This window comes from Rattus rattus, chromosome 2, assembly GCF_011064425.1.
Source record: "Rattus rattus isolate New Zealand chromosome 2, Rrattus_CSIRO_v1, whole genome shotgun sequence".
Lineage (NCBI taxonomy): Eukaryota > Metazoa > Chordata > Mammalia > Rodentia > Muridae > Rattus > Rattus rattus.
Genome location: NC_046155.1, coordinates 58,346,132 through 58,365,660, shown reverse-complemented (window position 1 = coordinate 58,365,660; position 19,529 = coordinate 58,346,132). Strand labels below are relative to the sequence as shown.

Sequence of the window (19,529 nt, the reverse complement as noted above, 5' to 3'; positions counted from 1 at the left end):
ACCAACTAACTTTTTAATGTTTTATATTAGTACTTGTGCTCGGTTAAGGTGAAATAGGCGGGAAGATTCTTTCTCTTTTGTTAGGACAGAGCTGTGTTGTCATCCCCCATAACTGGCTGCAGTGCAGGCTCATGTCACCCTGTGTTCTGCACCCCTCCCCCCAAATATTCCAGCCGGCTCTAGACCAGTGATTCTCAACCTGTGGGTCCCAACCCTACAGGGGGCTGTATATCACATATCCTGCACACCAGATGTTTACATTTCAACCCACAACAGTAGCAAAGTTAGAGCTATGAAGCAGCAACCAATGTAGTTTATGGGTGGAGCTCACCACCACCTGAGGACCTGGGGTAAAGGGCTGCAGCATCAGTAGTGTTGAGACCCTGATCCAGATGATACTGCCACTCAGTCCTTCCAGTTTCCCCTTCTGAGTGAGATTCACACATCCTCCCTTGGGTCCTCCTTATTTCCTGTTTCTTTGGGCCTGTAGATTGTAGAATTGTTGTTCTGCACTTTATGGCTAATGCCCACTTATGAGTACACACCATATGTGTCTTTCTGGCTCCGGGTTACCTCACTCAGGATGATATTCTCAAATCCTATCCCTTTGCCTGGAGATTTCATGATGTCCCTGTTTGTTGTTGTTGTTTTTGTTTGTTTGTTTGTTTGTTTTTTTAAATAGCTGAATAGTACTCCAATGTGTAGATGTACCACATTTTTTTTATCCATTCTTCTGTTGAGGTTGTTTCCATTTCCTGGCTATTATGAGTAAAGCTGCTATGACCACAGTTGAGCAAGTGTCCCTGGTATAGTGGGGCATCTTTTGGGTACATGCCCAGGAGTGGGGGTATCGCTGGGTCTTGAGGTAAAACTATTCCCAATTTTCTGAGAAACATCCAAATTGATTTCCAAAGTGATTGTACAAAGTTTTCATGTTAACGATTCTGTAAAAATGGTTATTCTATAAAGGTTATGATCACATTATTGCAATATTACTCCCTACGTTTCTAATTTTAATCTCTGTTTTGTGCACTTTTTGTAAAAATTATTTGTTACTATATTCATTACACAGATGTTATATAAAATATTTAATCCCAGTCTGGGGTTTCTACTCTACCTTTGACTGTTCAGTTCCCAGATAAAAGACTCATAACCTTTATGTTTATAATAAGCCTTTATCAGTACTAGAACTGGGCAGATGTCTACCCTCTACACCATTAAAATCTATTTCCTATCGATCACCCGACTCATTACTTACTGTTTCATTTGGGCTGTTCTTAACTCCAGTTGGTCAGCCCTTAGGGCCATACTTTCTTGACTCCTTCTCTCCCACCTTCCTCTCCCTTGGTCTCCTCTGACACCCAAGCCCAGGAACCCAACACTCCACCCGTCTCTCTTCTTCCCAGCTGTTGGCTGTAGGAATATTTATTCACCAATCACGGATAACTTGGGGAGCAAAGCTATATAATATCACTTGGAACTCTCTCCTCTCTGGGGCAGCCAGACCGTGGGGCCCAGGCTTAGCATCACAATACATAGCGGTAGCTCAGACCTCAACGCGTGGATGTGTTGCCCTCCAGAACTTGGTTCTGTTCTCCCACTACACCCATAGTTTACCTTTCTCTCTTCTCTTTCCCTGCTCCCTCTCTCTTCCCTCTCTCCCTTTCCTTTTCCTCTGTCTTCTCTTCCTCCTCCATTCCCTATCTTTCTCCTTCCTCTTCTCTTTATTAGAAGCCCATGTATCTGTTTCCCACAGTGTCCATTCCGGACACTTACAGGAGCTGTTTAATGAAATCGTGGAGAAAGAAACTTCTAAGAAAGTAGCCAAAACTGATTTTCCTCCTATGGAAAAATAGTATTGAAATCAAATTGCAAGGCTCACACTTTCGACATTACCCATTAAAACCTTTGGTTTAATGCTAAGGAAAAGCTAAGTTAAAGAGATCAGTGAGTTCTATGATCAGGGTTTGCTTCTCCTAGTGCAAAAGGGAACGGACAGAAAGCAGCCTTGAGGATGCTGCCCCATGATGCTTCCAAGGGAACTTAGGAACTGTAGATCCTGTCATTTCTTAAGATTCCAGATGGAGTCACCGAAGGCTGTGATGTAACTCATGATTCTTAACACTGCTAATCTGACAGGAAGCAGAGTTGGGCCCATTGGATCAAGTCTCTAATGTTGTATTCTTCCTCTGAAGAGAGCGGAGTTGTAAAGGCTCCGTACTCTCCTGTCCTTATTTACTGTAGAAGGGATTCTCTTGAGTAAGGAGTTTGAATTAGAAGGGATTTCAGATCTTCGAGGAGAGGTCCAGCACTCTCCCTCCTCTAGTAATTCTAATCATGCACCCACTGTGACACAAATGAAATGGCTCTGGTATTCAGCTCATGTCTGACATGTGACCGTATGTTGGCTGTCACCTACTGTTGTAACTGTCCTTAAGGGAACACATGACCAAATCAATGTCAAATTAAGTGTGAAGGATGAAGAGATTGCTTGGTTTTGCATTTCGTTGGAAGAGAAACATCAGAGGAGAAAACATTTTATGTTAATGCTTGTGAAGGATGAGAAACTCAGTACCAGTCCCCTGCCTCACTGCCTCATCTTTACGTAAGTGCAGGTGTGCTTAGGGGAATAGCAAACTTCTCAGTACTTTTTATAGATGGTGGCAATTTGTTTTGAAGGTTACGAATGACTTCATTTTGGAATGGTAAGCTTATATGTTTTGTGCAAAAAAAAATTTAAGGATATAAGATGTCACTGAAATTAAAATGGACCTTTAGGCTCTGAAATGCCAGTTCTCACCACTGTTAAAGTGCCAGTTGTCACCTGTTAAAGTGCCAGTTCTCACCTCTGTTAGAGTACGAGTTCTCACCACTGTTAGAATGCCAGTTCTCACCACTGTTGTAACATTACTCTAGTAACCTGCGGGCAACATGAAAAAGTATAGTTTCCATGGAGATAACTAAGATCTAGACAGAACTCCTCAACCTAGACGACTTTGGCAGTCTATGCATATAAAATTGTGTGTGTGTGTGTGTGTGTGTGTGTGTGTGTGTGTCTGTCTGTCTGTCTGTCTGTCTTCTGTATTTTAAGTGTTAAGCAACATCACACAGGCAAATGGTGATGATATAGATTCCTCATGTCACTTAAAATGTCTCCTCGAGGGGCTCATGGAGAGGAACTGCTAGCCAGGGGGATCACACAAGCCTTCTCAGATGTAAGAAGTTTCAGAATGGAGCCTACTGATTCAGTTTTGCTCAGAATGGAGTGAGTGTTTGGTGGTCACAGTGAGCATATTTTCATAGTTTGAGTTAACTGAAAGTGGAAACTGTTGACTTGTGCGTCAGCAGTTTCTCAGATGTTGGCTTAATTAGGTAAATTATATCGTTTGTCACTGTCTGTGTTTACTGAGGATTTCTTTTCTAGAAGGATCCTGAACTAATCTTTTGAATCTTTTGAAATGATAAGATGCTGTGACTTTGGCAGTACAGAAGGAAGATGTAGATTTGCAAAACTAATCTAATCTTCTCTGTGTGTCCCTCACAGCCCCACCCCCACAATGCCTCGGTCTCTGTTCTGTGGTTAAGGCCTTTAACCATTTAGGAAAATGTCTTCCCACCTAGCCGAGTGCCCAGACCCAGAATCTGGCAATAGAGAACTGCCTTCTTAAAACTGATACTTTTAGATTTAAAAAATATCCACTTACTCATTTTTATTTAGTGGAAGGGGGTACCTGCATGCCCCAGTCACATATGGTCAGCTCTGAAGGGTTGGTTCTCCTCCTCCTGCATGAGAGTTCTGGAGAACAACTCTGGTCCTCGGGGCTGGCAGCATACACTGTCACCAAGAGAGCCACCTGAAAGCCCTTCACCCAGAATTTTAAGGGGAGTCTACAATTTAGAGAAGGAATTTGGAATGTAACCCACATTTGTTGAACTTATAATGGGTCAAAAAGGATGAAAGAAAACAAAATTACTCAGCAGATTTCAAAGCATGCATTTTCCCATTTTCACCTGAGAAATCTTCAAGTGAGAATCGAGTCTGTTGATAGAAGACAGGACATTTAGTTCAGTTGACAAGTTTGTGGGCAGTGCCCTCCAAAATGCTGTGTGTATGTAGACGTTAATGTTTATTACCCTGGATGACGCTAGATTTATGCAAACCAGAGAAAGGAAAGAAAAGGAAAACCAAAAGCAGTCCACAAAGAAATAAGTGAGCCAATTATGAAGAAATTCTTTTAAAATACTTATCACGATGGATTCTTACCTCTCTGTATTTTAATTTACTTCATCGTACTTTACTGTATGTTTCACGTGTGTCATGAATACAATTATCTGTGCTTTATCTTCTAGTTGTTTTTTATCTTTACTGCTGGTGGCTGCTGTGGTCTGGAAGATCAAACAGACTTGCTGGGCTTCTCGTCGGAGAGAGGTAGGCAGTGATATTATCTAATCTCTCTGTGACGGTGGAGCAGACACGGACGTTAATCCAGGAATCTGCCCCTTTCCAGTACTGACTGGTCAAATCAAGCTTACGTGTTAATACTGAACCATTTTTTTTTATTTTTAATATTTTAGAGTTGAGCACTACAATCACTTTAGGACACTGTCTATGAATATGATGCTGGTTACAGGTTTTGTTGATACTATTAGAATTCATTGTGAATACAGACATTAATTCTGTTATCTAATGAGTAACATATGCGGCCTGGCATTTAGTTACGGAGCGAGAATACTCTTGTACAACCCTATTTGTTGAAGTTAGGGCAGTTTGGAGTATACCCATATGCTTGCTTTGGGGAAGATGTCTGTTGTCATAGAGTAGATCCTATGGGGGAAGACAATCCGAATCTTTGACGTGTCTTGGCCATCTGATTACTCAGCTGTGTCTAAAGGAGCAGGTCACTTTGATGCACTTGCGTGTCAGAGTTAGTTATGGTATTCCTTACTGTGGTCATGTTTGTAAAGGGCCGGTTATACTCTCATAAAGATCATGTGAACATGTAAGCACATTAAAAGACACTTTCTTGTCTTCTGACATATTGGCCAGTGGAAGGAAACAAGAAGCACACTCAACTTATAGTTGGGCAAATAATCAGGTTTATTGTTCTGCAGCATGTATAGCGAAAACTCTTAAGTTTCTACTTACTGATCTACTGTGTGCATTAGTATTGTTACTCTAACATTAGCATTACTGGTGTAATGTAACTCTAACAAGCATTACTTGATGTGCATTTTTCAGCATTTTTATGTGCCTGTTTTATTGCCCCTATAAGAAAATGCTTAAAGCTAATTGAAACCATGTAGATTACTTGGGGCTATAAAATTAGTGAATATGACATGTATTTATAAGTTTCCTATTTTTCAAAACCCAGCACCTGCTGTAATGTGTTTGAAAATGTGGCGTTCTTCCCTCTCCAAGGTTCTGTTCATCCCAGTCCTGTGCTCAGCTGTGAGTCAATATATGACCAGGACAGCAAGGGCGAGGACCGACTTGGAGTTTTATGATAAAAGAGTAATCTTGGTAAATAAAAGGAGCTTCACAAATACAGACACGGTGGCACTCTGTGTGGACTCTAAGGATCTCTGTCCTGGCAGGTGGCATGGCACGAAAAGCAGAGCTGTAGGCAGGATAGCAGTCAGTCAGTTGGTAACTGAGATAGCTGGTCACTGTGCCTCCCTAACCATTAGGGAACAGAAAAGGACCGCAGTGGCCTCTGGCCTGCATTCTGAAGATCAGTGCTTAGCGATCTGCTCTTGGAGTGGGAGGAGCTCGGTTCTGCAGCTGCAGCACCGAGTGTGTATGATCACGAGGAGGCAGCCTGCTTAATCTCCTTATCACCGTAAAGATCGCTTCATGATTGAATCTTATTCCAGATTGAATTTATATGTAGAAGCTTTACCTATTAAGTAAGTCCAGAAACAATACAGTTATTCACTCTTTGAAAATATATCATATTTACTCTTTGAAAAAAAAGTATTTTCTCGCATTCTCATTGTAAATGTCGAGTGTACTTGGCTGAACGTTCTCCTACCTCAGAGGCATAATGCCATGTTGTTTCAACTAGAAAATTTAAAATATACTTATAGTCTGATCACGTTAAAATCTTCCAATATAAATCTGTGGACGCGAGAAGGATTGGACGGATTAGGGAAGAGCAGTGGGGTAGCAACTGTTACTGTCACTAGATCACCACAGTCCACGGAAGCGCATTGGGGTGGCTGTGGGTTTTCTCTCGGTGTGAACCTCTGTCCCTAAAGTACAGGGCTGTCCTCTTTTCTGTCACCAATTGGATTGGCTCACTCCAGCCCAAACAGACAGATCTACAGGGGTGAGGCTGCCTGTCCCATGCGTGCTTCAAATGTCTTTTTCTTCAATCCAATGTTTGTAAATACCTTTCAGTGAAAGACACTAAATGTGGGAACGATGCATGTGCCAATGTCCACAGTGAACATGACATTATCTCGGTTGATGGCCAGAGATACAATTCGAATGATGATTTCATTTCATTGAAGAATTATTTCCAGGCTTGTTTTACTAAGGCCCAGAGAGCCATGGGACACATGTTGGCCCAGGGATATTTTTTATACGGGGAGGGCAACTGCCAGGTTTTGTTTTCTGATCTCCAAATACTTTTAACATCATTCCATGCCCTTATGTTAGTAATTGTATTTTCAGATGGTGTGTGAGCAGAGGTGAATGCTGTGTTACTTAGTCTCTCCTTACTCAGCATGACTAAGACGGCTATGCTCCCAGGTCGTATGGCCCTCATTCACACTTCTCTACACTGAGGTGTCTCTCTCTCTCTCAGAAACACTGAGCTACTAACTACTGTTATGACTCAGGCTCACCTAGGAACACCAGAATGTTAATTTATTTTCAAAGATATTTTTTCTTAGAAGTTTGTAATGTAGCCATGGAAGTGTTAGTTATTCCCCCCCAAAACAGACAGGAGCTGATCTTATGTAACTCACAGCTGGGTCTTTATGCTGTTTGAGCTAGCTCGGGCCTCTCCAATGCAAAGCCATCACACAGGATGGTTTTGGAGGTGGGGAGCCCCAAATGTCAATGGGGCAAGGCTTTACAGTAAGCAGCAAGCGGGGGTAAGTGTGCCAACATCTAACTGGAAAGCCACTGTGGTCTTTAACATAATTGGCTGGTGCTGGGAGTCATATCATAAACTTGATTTCTACTCCTCTCTACATTGGTGGGCGTTAGGCACGGGCTGGGCTTGTAACCTGGGGGTTAAGGTTTGTTGGGGGAATAACCTGGAGACACTTGTTTTGGTTATTAGCCTAGAGACTGGAGCTAGGCTTGGGTTTTGTTGGGGAGGCAACTTGAAAACTAATGCTGGTCACCAGCCTGTTAGTTTATGTGAGTTCAAACTTGGGTCAGGTTCTCTACAATGGAGTCTGAACTTAAAAGATTTGGCCTCTCGGTAACTGTTTTTATAACAGTTGTGGTGTTTTTCGGATTCTACGGACTATTTAAAATGAAAGTAACTTAAACCATACATTATGTTTAACCATAAAGTCTATTGCTTTTTACTCTTTAACACCTTAGTTTCTCCTGAACTTGAGTACACTTTTTGTAATATAATTTTAATATCAGTCACTACGATTATTATTCCTTTTGAGTAAAACATCTAAGAATTCGGGGTTGGGGATTTAGCTCAGCGGTAGAGCGCTTGCCTAGCGAGCACAAGGCCCTGGGTTCGGTCCCCAGCTCCGAAAAAAAAAAAAAAACATCTAAGAATTCAAGGGCTCTTAAAAGTCTATAAAGACTTCAATTTGGATATTACCCCTTTGAATTGGTTCCTATGGTAACTTAGCCTCCACGTGGTGTGGAAACTTTCTTTGGCCCGTGTGAAGGAATGAAAAAGTAATGGATATTGGCTCATGGGAAGGCTGAGTGTGGTGTCATTGCGCTTGTTTTTACACAGGTAAACGAGAACATGCAGTCTGGGCACATGCCAGGGTTTCTAGACACCACATCTTTGTGTATAACGGATGCAGGCTGAAAGTGACTGGACAGGTTGCTGGTTTGAATGTCTTCATTTTAATATTATAGTTTGAGTTTTTTAATCACGTGTGGGCTAAGCCTGCATGCATGTCTGCGTACCACATGAATGCCTGCTGTTCGCGGTCCACAGGATGGTGTTTGACACTCTGGAACGGAATGGTTGTGAGCTGCCCTGTAGGTCCTTGGGATTGAATCCAGGTCTCAAACGAAAAGCAAGATTTCTTTATTGCTGAGCTTAGGCCCGGAGTTTGAAATTTTCATAGTTATCATAATACCTAGTTATACGGAGATTTTTAATTTTTCTTATAATCATATACTTGAATGACAAAAGAAACTGTGAATGAATGGATTGTTAATAGTTAAAGAACTGGTGTTCTCCACTTGGAGACTTCTTTTGCCTTCAGTAGTTGGGTTGGAGTATATCCTAGGAAAGTCTCACAGCAGCCTACACATTTCACGAGAGCCTTGTCTTCCTTCAGCCCCATACTCCATGGCCTGTACATGCCGCGTCTATTTCCTGTGGAAGCATTGTTCCTTAATATATTCAGCTAAATTCTCAGTTCTTTAAATTTTCAAAAACTATTGATAGACTTCACTCACATTATTTCACAAGACATTTTCATTTCATCGTGTTCCTCTTGTAAGATAAGACACCGGCATAAGGAACAGTCACCTAAAACTTATCCGTAGGACCTGGGAGTCTGGAGTTTGTCTTTCTTGCTGCATTACAGACTGATTGATAAATATGGATAACAAAAGAAGGACAGGCGCTATATATTTTGAACAAGCTCCATCTTTGAAACACATCCAGCACATTACACGGGAACGCACAGAATTTAGGGAGCTCCTGGATTATTGTATTAACCATGGGGGTGAGGCATGAACTATGAAATTTTTGTTTTTGGAAATGAGGTTATTAGTTGAAATAAATGTGAAATGCTGGGTAATTGTATTTAGAATTTATATACGGAAAGATTTGTGATGGTCTTTAATGAACTATAAAATATAGAAAACATTTTCTGAAATTATAATTTTTGAAAATGTTAGGCATTATCATCATATTTAGGCCCAATTATTTAGGTAGATTAAGAAATGGCCAGGAATAGTGACTTTCTCTGAATAAATACAGTGGGATTAACCATAATACCTTGCATTGTATATATTCAGAAAAGTATCTGCATCCAAATGAATTGGCTATACATGCGTATATTTCCCCCAAATTTTTAATGCTTTATCTAAAATATAAAAGCCTTAATTGTAATTGAGAGCTTCATACATGAGTACACTGTATTTAAAATCTTTCCACCCCTCCATGTCCTCTACAGCTCCTTCTGTGTTGCTTGCATGAACACACACATGTGTGCACACGCACACACACATGCATGCACACAAACATACATGCACATACACATGCATGTACACACATGCATGCACATGCACATGCACACACACACACAGCCCACTGAATCCTGTCTGTGTTCCTGTCTGCAAATGTGCTCAGGACTGGGAAATCTATCATGGGCCTTTCCTCGAGGAAGATTCCCTCATCAGCAGCCATTGACTGCCCTGAGTCCTTCTTTGAGGGCATGGCCTTGAAGAATTTTCACCTATCCATTTTGGCATGTTTCCTGGAGTGTTCTGCATTCAGCCATGTTGTTGAGAATTCACAGGTACAGCACACTGTCGTGTGTAGAAGAAACGACCTTGCAGCAGTCCTCCCATCCTTTGGCTCTTAAAAGCCTCCCCACTCTCCTCAATGTTTCTGAGCTGTGGGTGTACAGCTGAATTTGGGCTGAGCACCCCAAAGTTTCTTCTTTGATTTGACCACTGTGCATTTCTGTAATAGCCTCTGTGTTCTGCAGAAAGAGTTTCTTTGATGGGGACTTGGTTTCACTTTTCTGTGTATGTGACGGTAGTGTTTAGAATACAGGTGGAGGCTGTGTTAATTTGGGAACGTGACAACACTAAACTCTCTTCTAGAGTCTGTGACCTCTCCTGCTACAAGCTCTTGGCTAGCTGACAGTATCATACAACCAGACATGAATTTCCTCCTGTTGAAAGGGCTCCATGCCCTCCACGGGGATTTCTTGGCGAGTTGGTCACTATTGTGGTTCCCTGGGCTGTGTTTGCTCGATGTGACAGCCCCCATTCTTGATTCAGATGTTCAGTCTGACACACAGAGGAGAGACTGCCTCTGAGATCTCGGCTTTGAGTGAGAGGAAACAGCTCTAGTGCGAGGTCTTGATTTGCTTTTAAAGTGAGAAAGCGGTGTGTGTGTGTGTGGCAAACACCACATATGTGTTATGCATATTAACCTTCTGGTTTACAGACAAATTCTGTAATCATTAAATTTTACAGAATACACTCTACAGATCTAACACTGCCTCATACTTCAAAGTAAACTCATTCAAAGGACCATTTTATATGAAAGATATTTACAGAGGACCATTTTATATGAAAGATATTTATATTATTTAAAAAGATTCTGGAGATAAATTCCGCCCTCTTGTATGAGATGTGTGGCTGACAACAGAGTGGAGTACAGACGTGTTAATCACACTGTTCTTTCTTCCTGTAAATTCCTGAAGTATTGCTCTAGTCTGTTGTTCAGGAAATGCAGAAGCAATTCAGTCAGACCAAATCTTAGCCTCCGGCAGGTGTGTGTTTTAAGACTTTCATTGTCTGGGATATACAAAGCGTGTTCTTTCTGATAACTTGTGCTTATGGGGATGGCTATGTGCATGGAAATGGGGCCGCTAAAATTAACTCTGGGTACAGGATGGGTGTTGAAAATATGATTTTCTAATCATATCCTAAACAAATACTTACATTAGAGCCAAGAAAGACGAGCCTAAAATTTAAGATGAAAGTGTTTTGCCAAACTAGTATGTATCCTGCCCAAAGAGGTATGCAGTTTCCTTCTTCCCACTTACGGATTCTAGTCAGGATTGCTAGTTCATAGTAACTAGAGAAGCTATAACTCAAAATTAAGTCTGTCAGGTTCCAGACTCCAAGCTCAATCAACTACATACATAATTCCAAAGATAACCTAAATGAAAGCAGGTTTGATTCTGTAATTGACCATTTATTATGTACCCCGAACATCTGTTTGTTGTAGTGGGAATATTCTGTGGCTTATGTCAAATGAAGACACGATCAATCCTCATTTGGTCGAGCTCTTAGAAAAAGTGCTCAGTTACGGCATGGTGCTCCCTTACCACCAAGAGCCATCGTCATCCCGTGCTACGGAGAACACTTAGTCTATATTTATTGAAAGGCCTGGCATAGGATTATGCAGGGATTGACTTAGTCATAGAAAATTCATGTTTACACAAAGAAGAAAAGAGAAACAAATTAAACTACTTAATGTGCTTCTGAAAAAATTTCAACTTAATAATCTAGGTTTTCACAAATGATCTGAAAGGGTTTTATTGTACATATGTCACCGACCAGGCTAATATTGTTTACATCCATGGATTCAGTGACACCTACATCAGAACGAACATCTTAACCAGCAGTGGGCCAAATGACATCGTCAACTGTAGATCACCTGGCTTGAGCGAGATTTAACTTTAAAAATGTCAATTATGGGAAGGGCCAACTTTTAAAAGATTGTGCTGTGGGTCTAAGCAATGCCAAGTATTTATCTGGTGCATTCTTTTAAATGTCCCAGACTTCAATAAGTATTAGTGGTTTTCATTGATGTCTCTGTGTGCTATAAAGAAAAATAGGCATTGAATTACACGTTAGTATCATGAGTAGAAACTGCTGCATGTATTGGGCTGTTTCCTTTCTCTGCATCTCTTTCCAACAGTGGTTTTCTTTAAGATCTTACGATATCTGCTATTCTGTGTGTGCACGCATGCACATGTGTGTTCTGACATGCCTGTGTGCACACATGCACATGTGTGTTCTCACATGCTTGTGTGCACGCATGCACATGTGTGTTCTGACATGCTTGTGTGCACGCATGCACATGTGTGTTCTGACATGCTTGTGTGCACGCATGCACATGTGTGTTCTGACATGCGTGTGTGCACACATGCACATGTGTGTTCTGACATGCGTGTGTGACATGACCCATGTGAGGAAGTCAGAACAACGTTGTGGTTTATTTTCCCTTTTCTCCCACTGCTTCCTGGGTTCCGGGAGCTAAGCCTCAGGCTGTGAGGATTGAGGAGAAGCAGCCTGTGCTGCCTGTTTTCTGTAAAATTGTTACAGGCGTTCAGTTCATTAAAGGGAGCCTCGATTGAAAACAATTGCTCCACCTGATTGTTCAGTGGGCATGCCGGTGGTTAAACTTTATTATTAATGATGAATGCAGAGGGCCCAACTTGCTGTTGCTGGTGCCATCCCTAGGTCGTTGTCCTGGGCACTCTAAGAAAGTGGGCAGAGCAAGCACAAGGAGCAAGCCAGTAAGCAGCATCCCTCCATGGCCTCTCTGTCAGCTCCTGCAAGCCTCCAGGTTTCCATATTGACTTCCCCTGGATGCTGTACTACGAACTCTATCATGAAGTAAACGGCCATTCCCCAGGTGGCCTCTGGTCTTGGTGGTTTTTCACAGCAACAGAAACCCCGAGACATTGCTACACACCCGAGGACCCATTGCCCATTGCCAGTGGTTCCCAGCGCAGGACTTTCAATATCACTGACAAATCTTTAGACAGTATAGTACATATGTACCCAGGACACATCAATGGTATAATGTATGTGTGATGTTTGTTGTTTTTTATGGTGATACAGATATGTATGTGTGTATATATGTTTATGTTTGTATTCCCCTGTATTATTGCATAAGTGTAGAATAGGAAAATATGGAAGCCGACTTGAGCCGACTTATTTGTGTTTTTAAAAAATTGTTGCAATTACAGTATAGTTCCCCCCTCCCTCTCCTCTTCCCCTCTATTCCTTCCTGTTTACCTCTTGTTTTCTTTTGAATCCATGGCATCTTTACCCATTAATTGCTATTGAATACCTACCTATATGTATAAACACACATATTCCTAAAGTCTGTATAGTCCTCTGATAATATATTCCATGGATTATTATAGAACTATTGGAAGGAAGTCTGAGTTTTGATGTTAGAGTTGACACAGCAAAGGAGTGGACTATAAAGTTGATATTCCTCCCGCGTTTTGTATTGACTTCACCCATTTCCTGTCAGTTGATGCTCACATATTTTGGCAGCATTCTTAACATTAGCATTAAAGTAAATATTCACAGATGTGGAGAGTGTCCTCCTGCTCCCACTGCACTTGTAGAATTTCTTTGTCACCTCTATAATACCTGGGCATTAATGTGCACATTTTATCTTGCATTTCCCTGATGACTAAGGATGTTGAGCATTTCTTTAGGTGCCTCTCGGCCATTCGAGATTCCTCTGTTGAGAATTCTCTGTTTAGCTCTGTACCTCATTTTTTAATAGGGTTATTTGGTTCTCTGGAGTCTAACTTCTTGAGTTCTTTGTATATATTGGGTATTAGCCCTCTATTAGATGTAGGGTTGGTAAAGATCTTTTCCCAATCTGTTGGTTGCTGTTTTGTCCTAATGACAGTTTCCTTTGCCTTACAGGAGTTTTGCAGTTTTATGAGACCCCATTTGTCAGTTGTTGATCGTAGAGCCTGGGCAGTTGGTATTCTGTTCAGGAAAATGTCCCCTGTGCCCATGTGTCCGAGGCTCTTTCCCACTCTTTCTTCTGTTAGATTCAGCATATCTGGTTTTGTGTGGAGGTCCTTGATCTACTTGAACTTGAGATTTGTACAAAGAGATAAGAATGGATCAATTTTCTTTCTCCTACATGCTGACCACCAGTTGATTCAGTACAATTTGTTGCAAATGCTGTCTTTTTCTCTAATGGATGGTTTTTGCTTCTTTGTCAAAGATCAGAGATCATGTCAAAACATCCCTGAGATTCCACCTCACTAAGATAAAAAATTCAGGTGACAGCAGATGCTGGCGAGGATGTTGAGAAAGAGGAACAATTTTCCATTGCTGGTGGGATTGCAGACTGGTACAATCACTCTGGAAGTCAGTCTGGAGTTTCCTCAGAAAATTAGACATAGTACTATCTGAGGACCCAGCTATACCACTCCTGGGAATATACCCAAAAGATGCCCCAACATATAACAAGAACACATGCTCCACTATGTTCATAGGAGCCTTATTTATAATAGCCAGAAGCTGGAAATAATTGAGATGCCCTTCAACAGAGGAATGGATACAGAAAATATGGTACATCTACACAATGGAGTACTACTCAGCTATCAAAAACAGTGACTTCATGAAATTCACAGGTAAATGGATGGAACTAGAAAATGTCATCCTGAGTGAGGTAACCCAGTCACCAAAGAACACATATGCTATGCACTCACTGATAAGTGGATATTAGCCCAAAATCTCAGAATACTCACAATATAATTCACAAACCATATGAAAGTCTAGAAGCAGGAATACCAAAGTGTGGTTGTTCAGTCCTTCTTAGAAGGGGGAACAAAATAATCACAGGATGTAGAGGGAGGGAGGGAAGGGAGGGGGCAGGATCAGGTATGGGAAGGGACCTGACAGGAGAGAAGCCCATAGGGTCAGGAATGGAATATAAATACGAAGCAGTGGGAGATGGGGAACTGGGGGTAGCCAGTAGATATCAGGAAAGCTAGAGGCTCCTAGGACCCAGCAAGGATGCCATAAGCCAAAACACCCAACAAAGGGGAGATAGAACCTGTAGAGACCATATCCAGTGGATAGGCACAGCCCCCAGGTGAGGGATGGGGCCACCACTCACCTCAAAAATATTAATCCAGAATTCCTCCTGTCAAAAGGAAATGCAGGGACAAAGTGTGGAGCAAAGTGTGGAAAGACCATCCAGGGACTGCCCCATCTAGGGATCCATCCCATCTGCAGACAGCAAACCCCAACAGAGAACCCTCATAGAGGCAAAGGGGGAGGCGTATGGGATGGGGGGTTGTGGAGGTGAATCTCGGAGGGGAAATATCATTTGAAATGTAAATGATAAACGATTAATGAAAAAGTCCGAGGTTCACCAGGTGCAGAGTTAACCAGGTGCAGAGTTTGGGTTACTTCGTTTCTTACTAAACGTCCCTACTTAGGAGTGTCTGGAGTCTGTCCATCTGGTTCTGACTTACGTGAAAGTGCTGCCAGTGTGCTGTAGGCCACAGTGTGCTGTAGGCCAGTGTCTTGTGCATCGCCTGTCAGTCGGAAGCTGAGGGACACCAAGCTGAGGTGGGGTTAGAAGGTGGGGCAGCCCACAGAGAGAGGGCTTTGGGGGATAGTCAGGTATGACCTGGAGGATGTCAGGCTTTGGATACTGAGGGGAGGTAACAGCCATGCGGCAGACATAGACTAGCACAGACGGGTTAATTAAGTTATGAGATAATTGGGAAACAATCCCAATTTAAGGGTTACGTGCTTATTCATAAATAAATAAGCTTTGATGTGAGTATTCAGGAACTAGGCAGGACATAAAAAGTCCAAACACTTACAGTGTGATAGTTTTATCTGGACTGGTTATGAATTGCACAGGTCTAAATTACATGGCAGGGGAAAGTTACGTTAATATCTAACTTTACGTTTAGTGTGGAATAAATATGCTATCTAGTATTATCAAATTCTATAGTGCAGCTTTCACAGTGACTCGGTTTGTGACAAGGAGACAGTTAATGCACGGAATGACCCTGGTAATGTGCACAAACCCAGCCACCACAAGCGGCTCACAAGCCTGTGATCAGAAGGAACACTGAGGGTGGGTGACTTTGTGACTCCTGTAGAGGAGCCCAGGCCTCGCGTCCCGACATCAGGACAGAGGCTGCCCTTATCTAGAAGATGCCTTTTATTGTGCTGTGTGCGATGCCATTTCTCAGCCTCTCTGAGGCTCCTGTAACTATAATTTGTTTTAATTTCTTGCCATTTAATGCTATGAACACATTCTTTAGAGTATACCGAATAGAGAGGATATTAGCCTTGCTTATGACTTGAGTTTTGAAGTGAAACTATCACACATGAATTACTTTAAGTCTGGAGCCCATTACTGTATTCTCACTCCACCTCTGCACATGGGCAGCAGCCCAAGCTTGAGTCTATGCCACAGGCGAACCAGGTTGATGTTGATGGACTCTCTCTTCTCACATCGCTAAGGATGACAGTTATCTGTCCCCTAGAGCTCACTCCTTTTGTAGACATAGTTTCCCATTCTTTGGCAAATTGGTATCATGAAGTTTTATTCCAGTAAGGGGAGTAATGTTTAGAAGTAATTTTTCTTTTTATCAGAAGCAAACACAGGCAGTTTGCCTTCAGAATAGACCATCGTTCCAGTGATGGACCGTTCGTTATTACTTGCAGGGTCATTATTTGGCTAAGCAGATGAGCTAACACAAATTTAGCATTCTGTATCTCCTTCTTGTTTTCATATAAATTTTAACAGGAAGTAGACCTTTTAGCTTCAGAATTCAAAATTACGTCCCTGTGCAGCCCGTCCTCCTCTGTGCAGCCAAGCAGCCGGTTTTATTTTTCTAGGTGTATTCTTCTAACCTTCTTCTGTGTGTTCACAGAGAGTGGCAGCACACACTCCCTTTTCTGCACACCCTCATGAGTGATTTTACCTCTTAAAAATCTAATAAATTACTGTAATTTAAGTTTATCATCAATAACATTTATTTGAGTCAAGATTAAACATTTGTCCTTTTATTATCGTTATTTCTATTTATTGGTGCTGTAAAGTATAACATATATACACACATATATATTAACTATTTTATTTTTTGAGGTCATAATATAATTACATCATTTCCCCATTCCCGTTCTTCCCCCAAACCTTTCCAAATACCCCTCCCTGCTCTCTTTCACATTCAAATTTTCCACAAATTGCTACATGCGTGTATATGTCCCTGAAGACGGAAATGCGCTCTGTTCAGTCCGAGCAATGAAGTTCATGTGTATGGCTGCAGCTCACGGCTGGCGCGGTTAACCGGTTGCTCTTCCCGGGTGAGGCCATCCTCTACTCTCAGCTCTCCTTCAGTGTCTGTGGCTCTTGGTGCAGGTTTAGCCCCTACTGTTTTCCCTGTCCACTTTAGTGGGTTGCTGCTGCCCTTGCTCAGCTTGTGTGTGGGGTTGGTGTGGGTGAGGCTTTATAGGCACCTTTTCTTAGAATTCCCAAGGTTCTAGGAAGCGGCTGTAAACTCTGCTTACTTTGGAGGAGCAACCTCAAAACTGATGACCCTTCCTGAAGCTTATAACAGCAGTACAGAAACCCAACACTTCAGTAAGACACTCGGGGTACAGGAGCCAAGCTGAAATCATAGAGCTTTAGAGAACTTACTGTTACACTGTTTCATTAAGAGGTGTGTTTGCACACTTCCTATGTTGGCATTGATAGCTTATATAGGGAGGAGGTTGTTATATTACTTATTTATAAATGTTTATGTTTGCTGTTGTTGTCCAATGGTGCTAATGTCTGTCTCTTAGCAGGTGGCATCCACATGTCTGTCTCTCGGGTGGAGGCGCCCACTGTAGGACTTTAGAAGGAGAATTCACTACTTTGCCCTGACTGGTTTTTATAACTTTGTAGCACTTACTCTTAGCTACTAACAGCTCAAATGACCAGATTATCAAAATGAAGTTTTCAGTGGTCAGGATTTGCAAATTATGTGCACCTGACATCCTGAGCCGTCAACCTTCTTCGACTCTTTGTGAGTACTGGTCTCCATCAAACTTTCTACTAGTGCAAATGGTGTTTTCCCCTCAAAAATGCCCAAGTGTATATTAAAAGTAGCATCAATGTCCACAGACATGGAGGTCTCTCTCTCTCTCTTTTTAATTTCCTTGGTTAAAATTATAGCATCTTGTCTTTAATTTCTTAGACTGCAGCGTAGTCCACCGTCGAAACTGTCTCTGACCTTTTAAAACTCTGTAAGGCCAAACGTTTTAAACAGTACAAGATGTTGGCCAGTCCCAGAACGTGGGTTTCTATTACGTCATCCGTGTGAGCGTTCCTCCCCGGGATGTGGAGAATGTATTTTCCCTTTCAGAATCCGGTTTGCTTGGCAGACGCACTGACATGAAGCAAGCAGTAAGTCAGTTTTGCTCCCTGTAGATAGTTAGTAATTTACATATAACCTTTGGCTATTCTTTTATTTTAGAATACTCATATAAGTTGCATAAAATTACTTTCCATGTAGAAAGCACTTTGAAATGCAAAATGTAATTAAATTTTCGATTATTCTAGGGCAGTAGTGTTGCTTAGTGATGCTGTTGAGACAGTCGTGGACATTCAGAGTCTGAATCGCAGAGGAAGCTACATTAGAACCTCCGTGGACTACTTCAGGTTACTTTCCAGTCAGTCGAGACAAACGTCTGAGTACTGAGAACTCCAGTTCTTACGTAAACTTAGAAACAGCACTGTTTGGGTGGTGCACCACCCTGCACGTTGTGCTGAGGAGAATTGAAGCCTAGCATTTAGAGTCGTTTGGCTGCAATGCGTCTGTCTAGGCCATTAGCACAGAAACGGAACTGCCTCCAAATTCTGGACACTAGCACATTAAGAACTATGTGATATCACAGTTAACCATCAGTTATGTCCCATTTCCTGGAGACTAAAAGCCCATTCTGCAGGTGGGAGTCAGAAACTGTGTCTGTCCGATTGGTCACACTGACATTAGTACATTCCGATCCCCTAAGACCCAGAGCAGAGCAGTTGTGTTGTGGTAAAGCTGAGCTCCTCAGTGTTAGTGATGGACGTGATGCAGTGATGGGGCGTTAGTCTAAGGGTGAGTGGTACTTAGGGTCCAGAGTGTGAGCATGTTGTGTCATTACATAATGTTATCGGTGCACTTTTAAGACCACAATTGTGCTTCTTTAGAATGGTTGTGTATTGGTTACTCTTTAAGGTATGCTGTGGAAACTATTCCGTCAAGAATGTTTTATATGAATTTAATGTATTTATCATCATTGATACCGTGCATTGTAGCAACCTACTCAAACACTGAGAGTTATTAGGATTAATTTCACTTTCACTGTTTCTGTTGATATTTTCTATTTTTAATCCAAAATTTTAATCACATCCCAATTGAAGTTGTATATTAATGTGATCTCTTAATTAAATGCAGAACCATATTTTCCTTATTTTAGTAAAACAGATTAATTTGTAGGCCTTGCTCATTAACGGATAAGGAAGAAATATTTTAATGGATAACCTGCTCGTTAATGGATAAGGAAGAAATATTTTAATAACAGTCCTCTAGTTTTCAAATCGTATAAATCTCCCAGATAAATTCCGGCAAGGGGATTAATACATAGTGGATAACAACCTCACTGTCTGTGGTCCCTTTGTGTCTAACCTCTATAAAACCTTTATAGTCCTCCCCCATTGATAAGTCAGTGCCATCCCCTTATCTAGTTGTTACAGTATTTAATATGCCTCATTATTGTGCATAGAATTGCCTTTTATTTTCCTTAAGATAAATGTTTGTGGATTTCAAATGAAGGTGACTTTGCTCCG

General features: G+C 41.6%; 1 protein-coding gene across 1 annotated transcript in view; it reads left to right on the top strand.

Moving 5' to 3' along the window:
- Positions 1-19,529, top strand: part of Atrnl1 (attractin like 1) — a 540,190-nt gene that overhangs the window by 177,677 nt on the left and 342,984 nt on the right. The window contains exon 26 of the mRNA XM_032892246.1: positions 4,351-4,429. Coding sequence (XP_032748137.1) covers positions 4,351-4,429 — 79 coding nt within the window. The remainder of the gene's footprint in view (positions 1-4,350; positions 4,430-19,529) is intronic.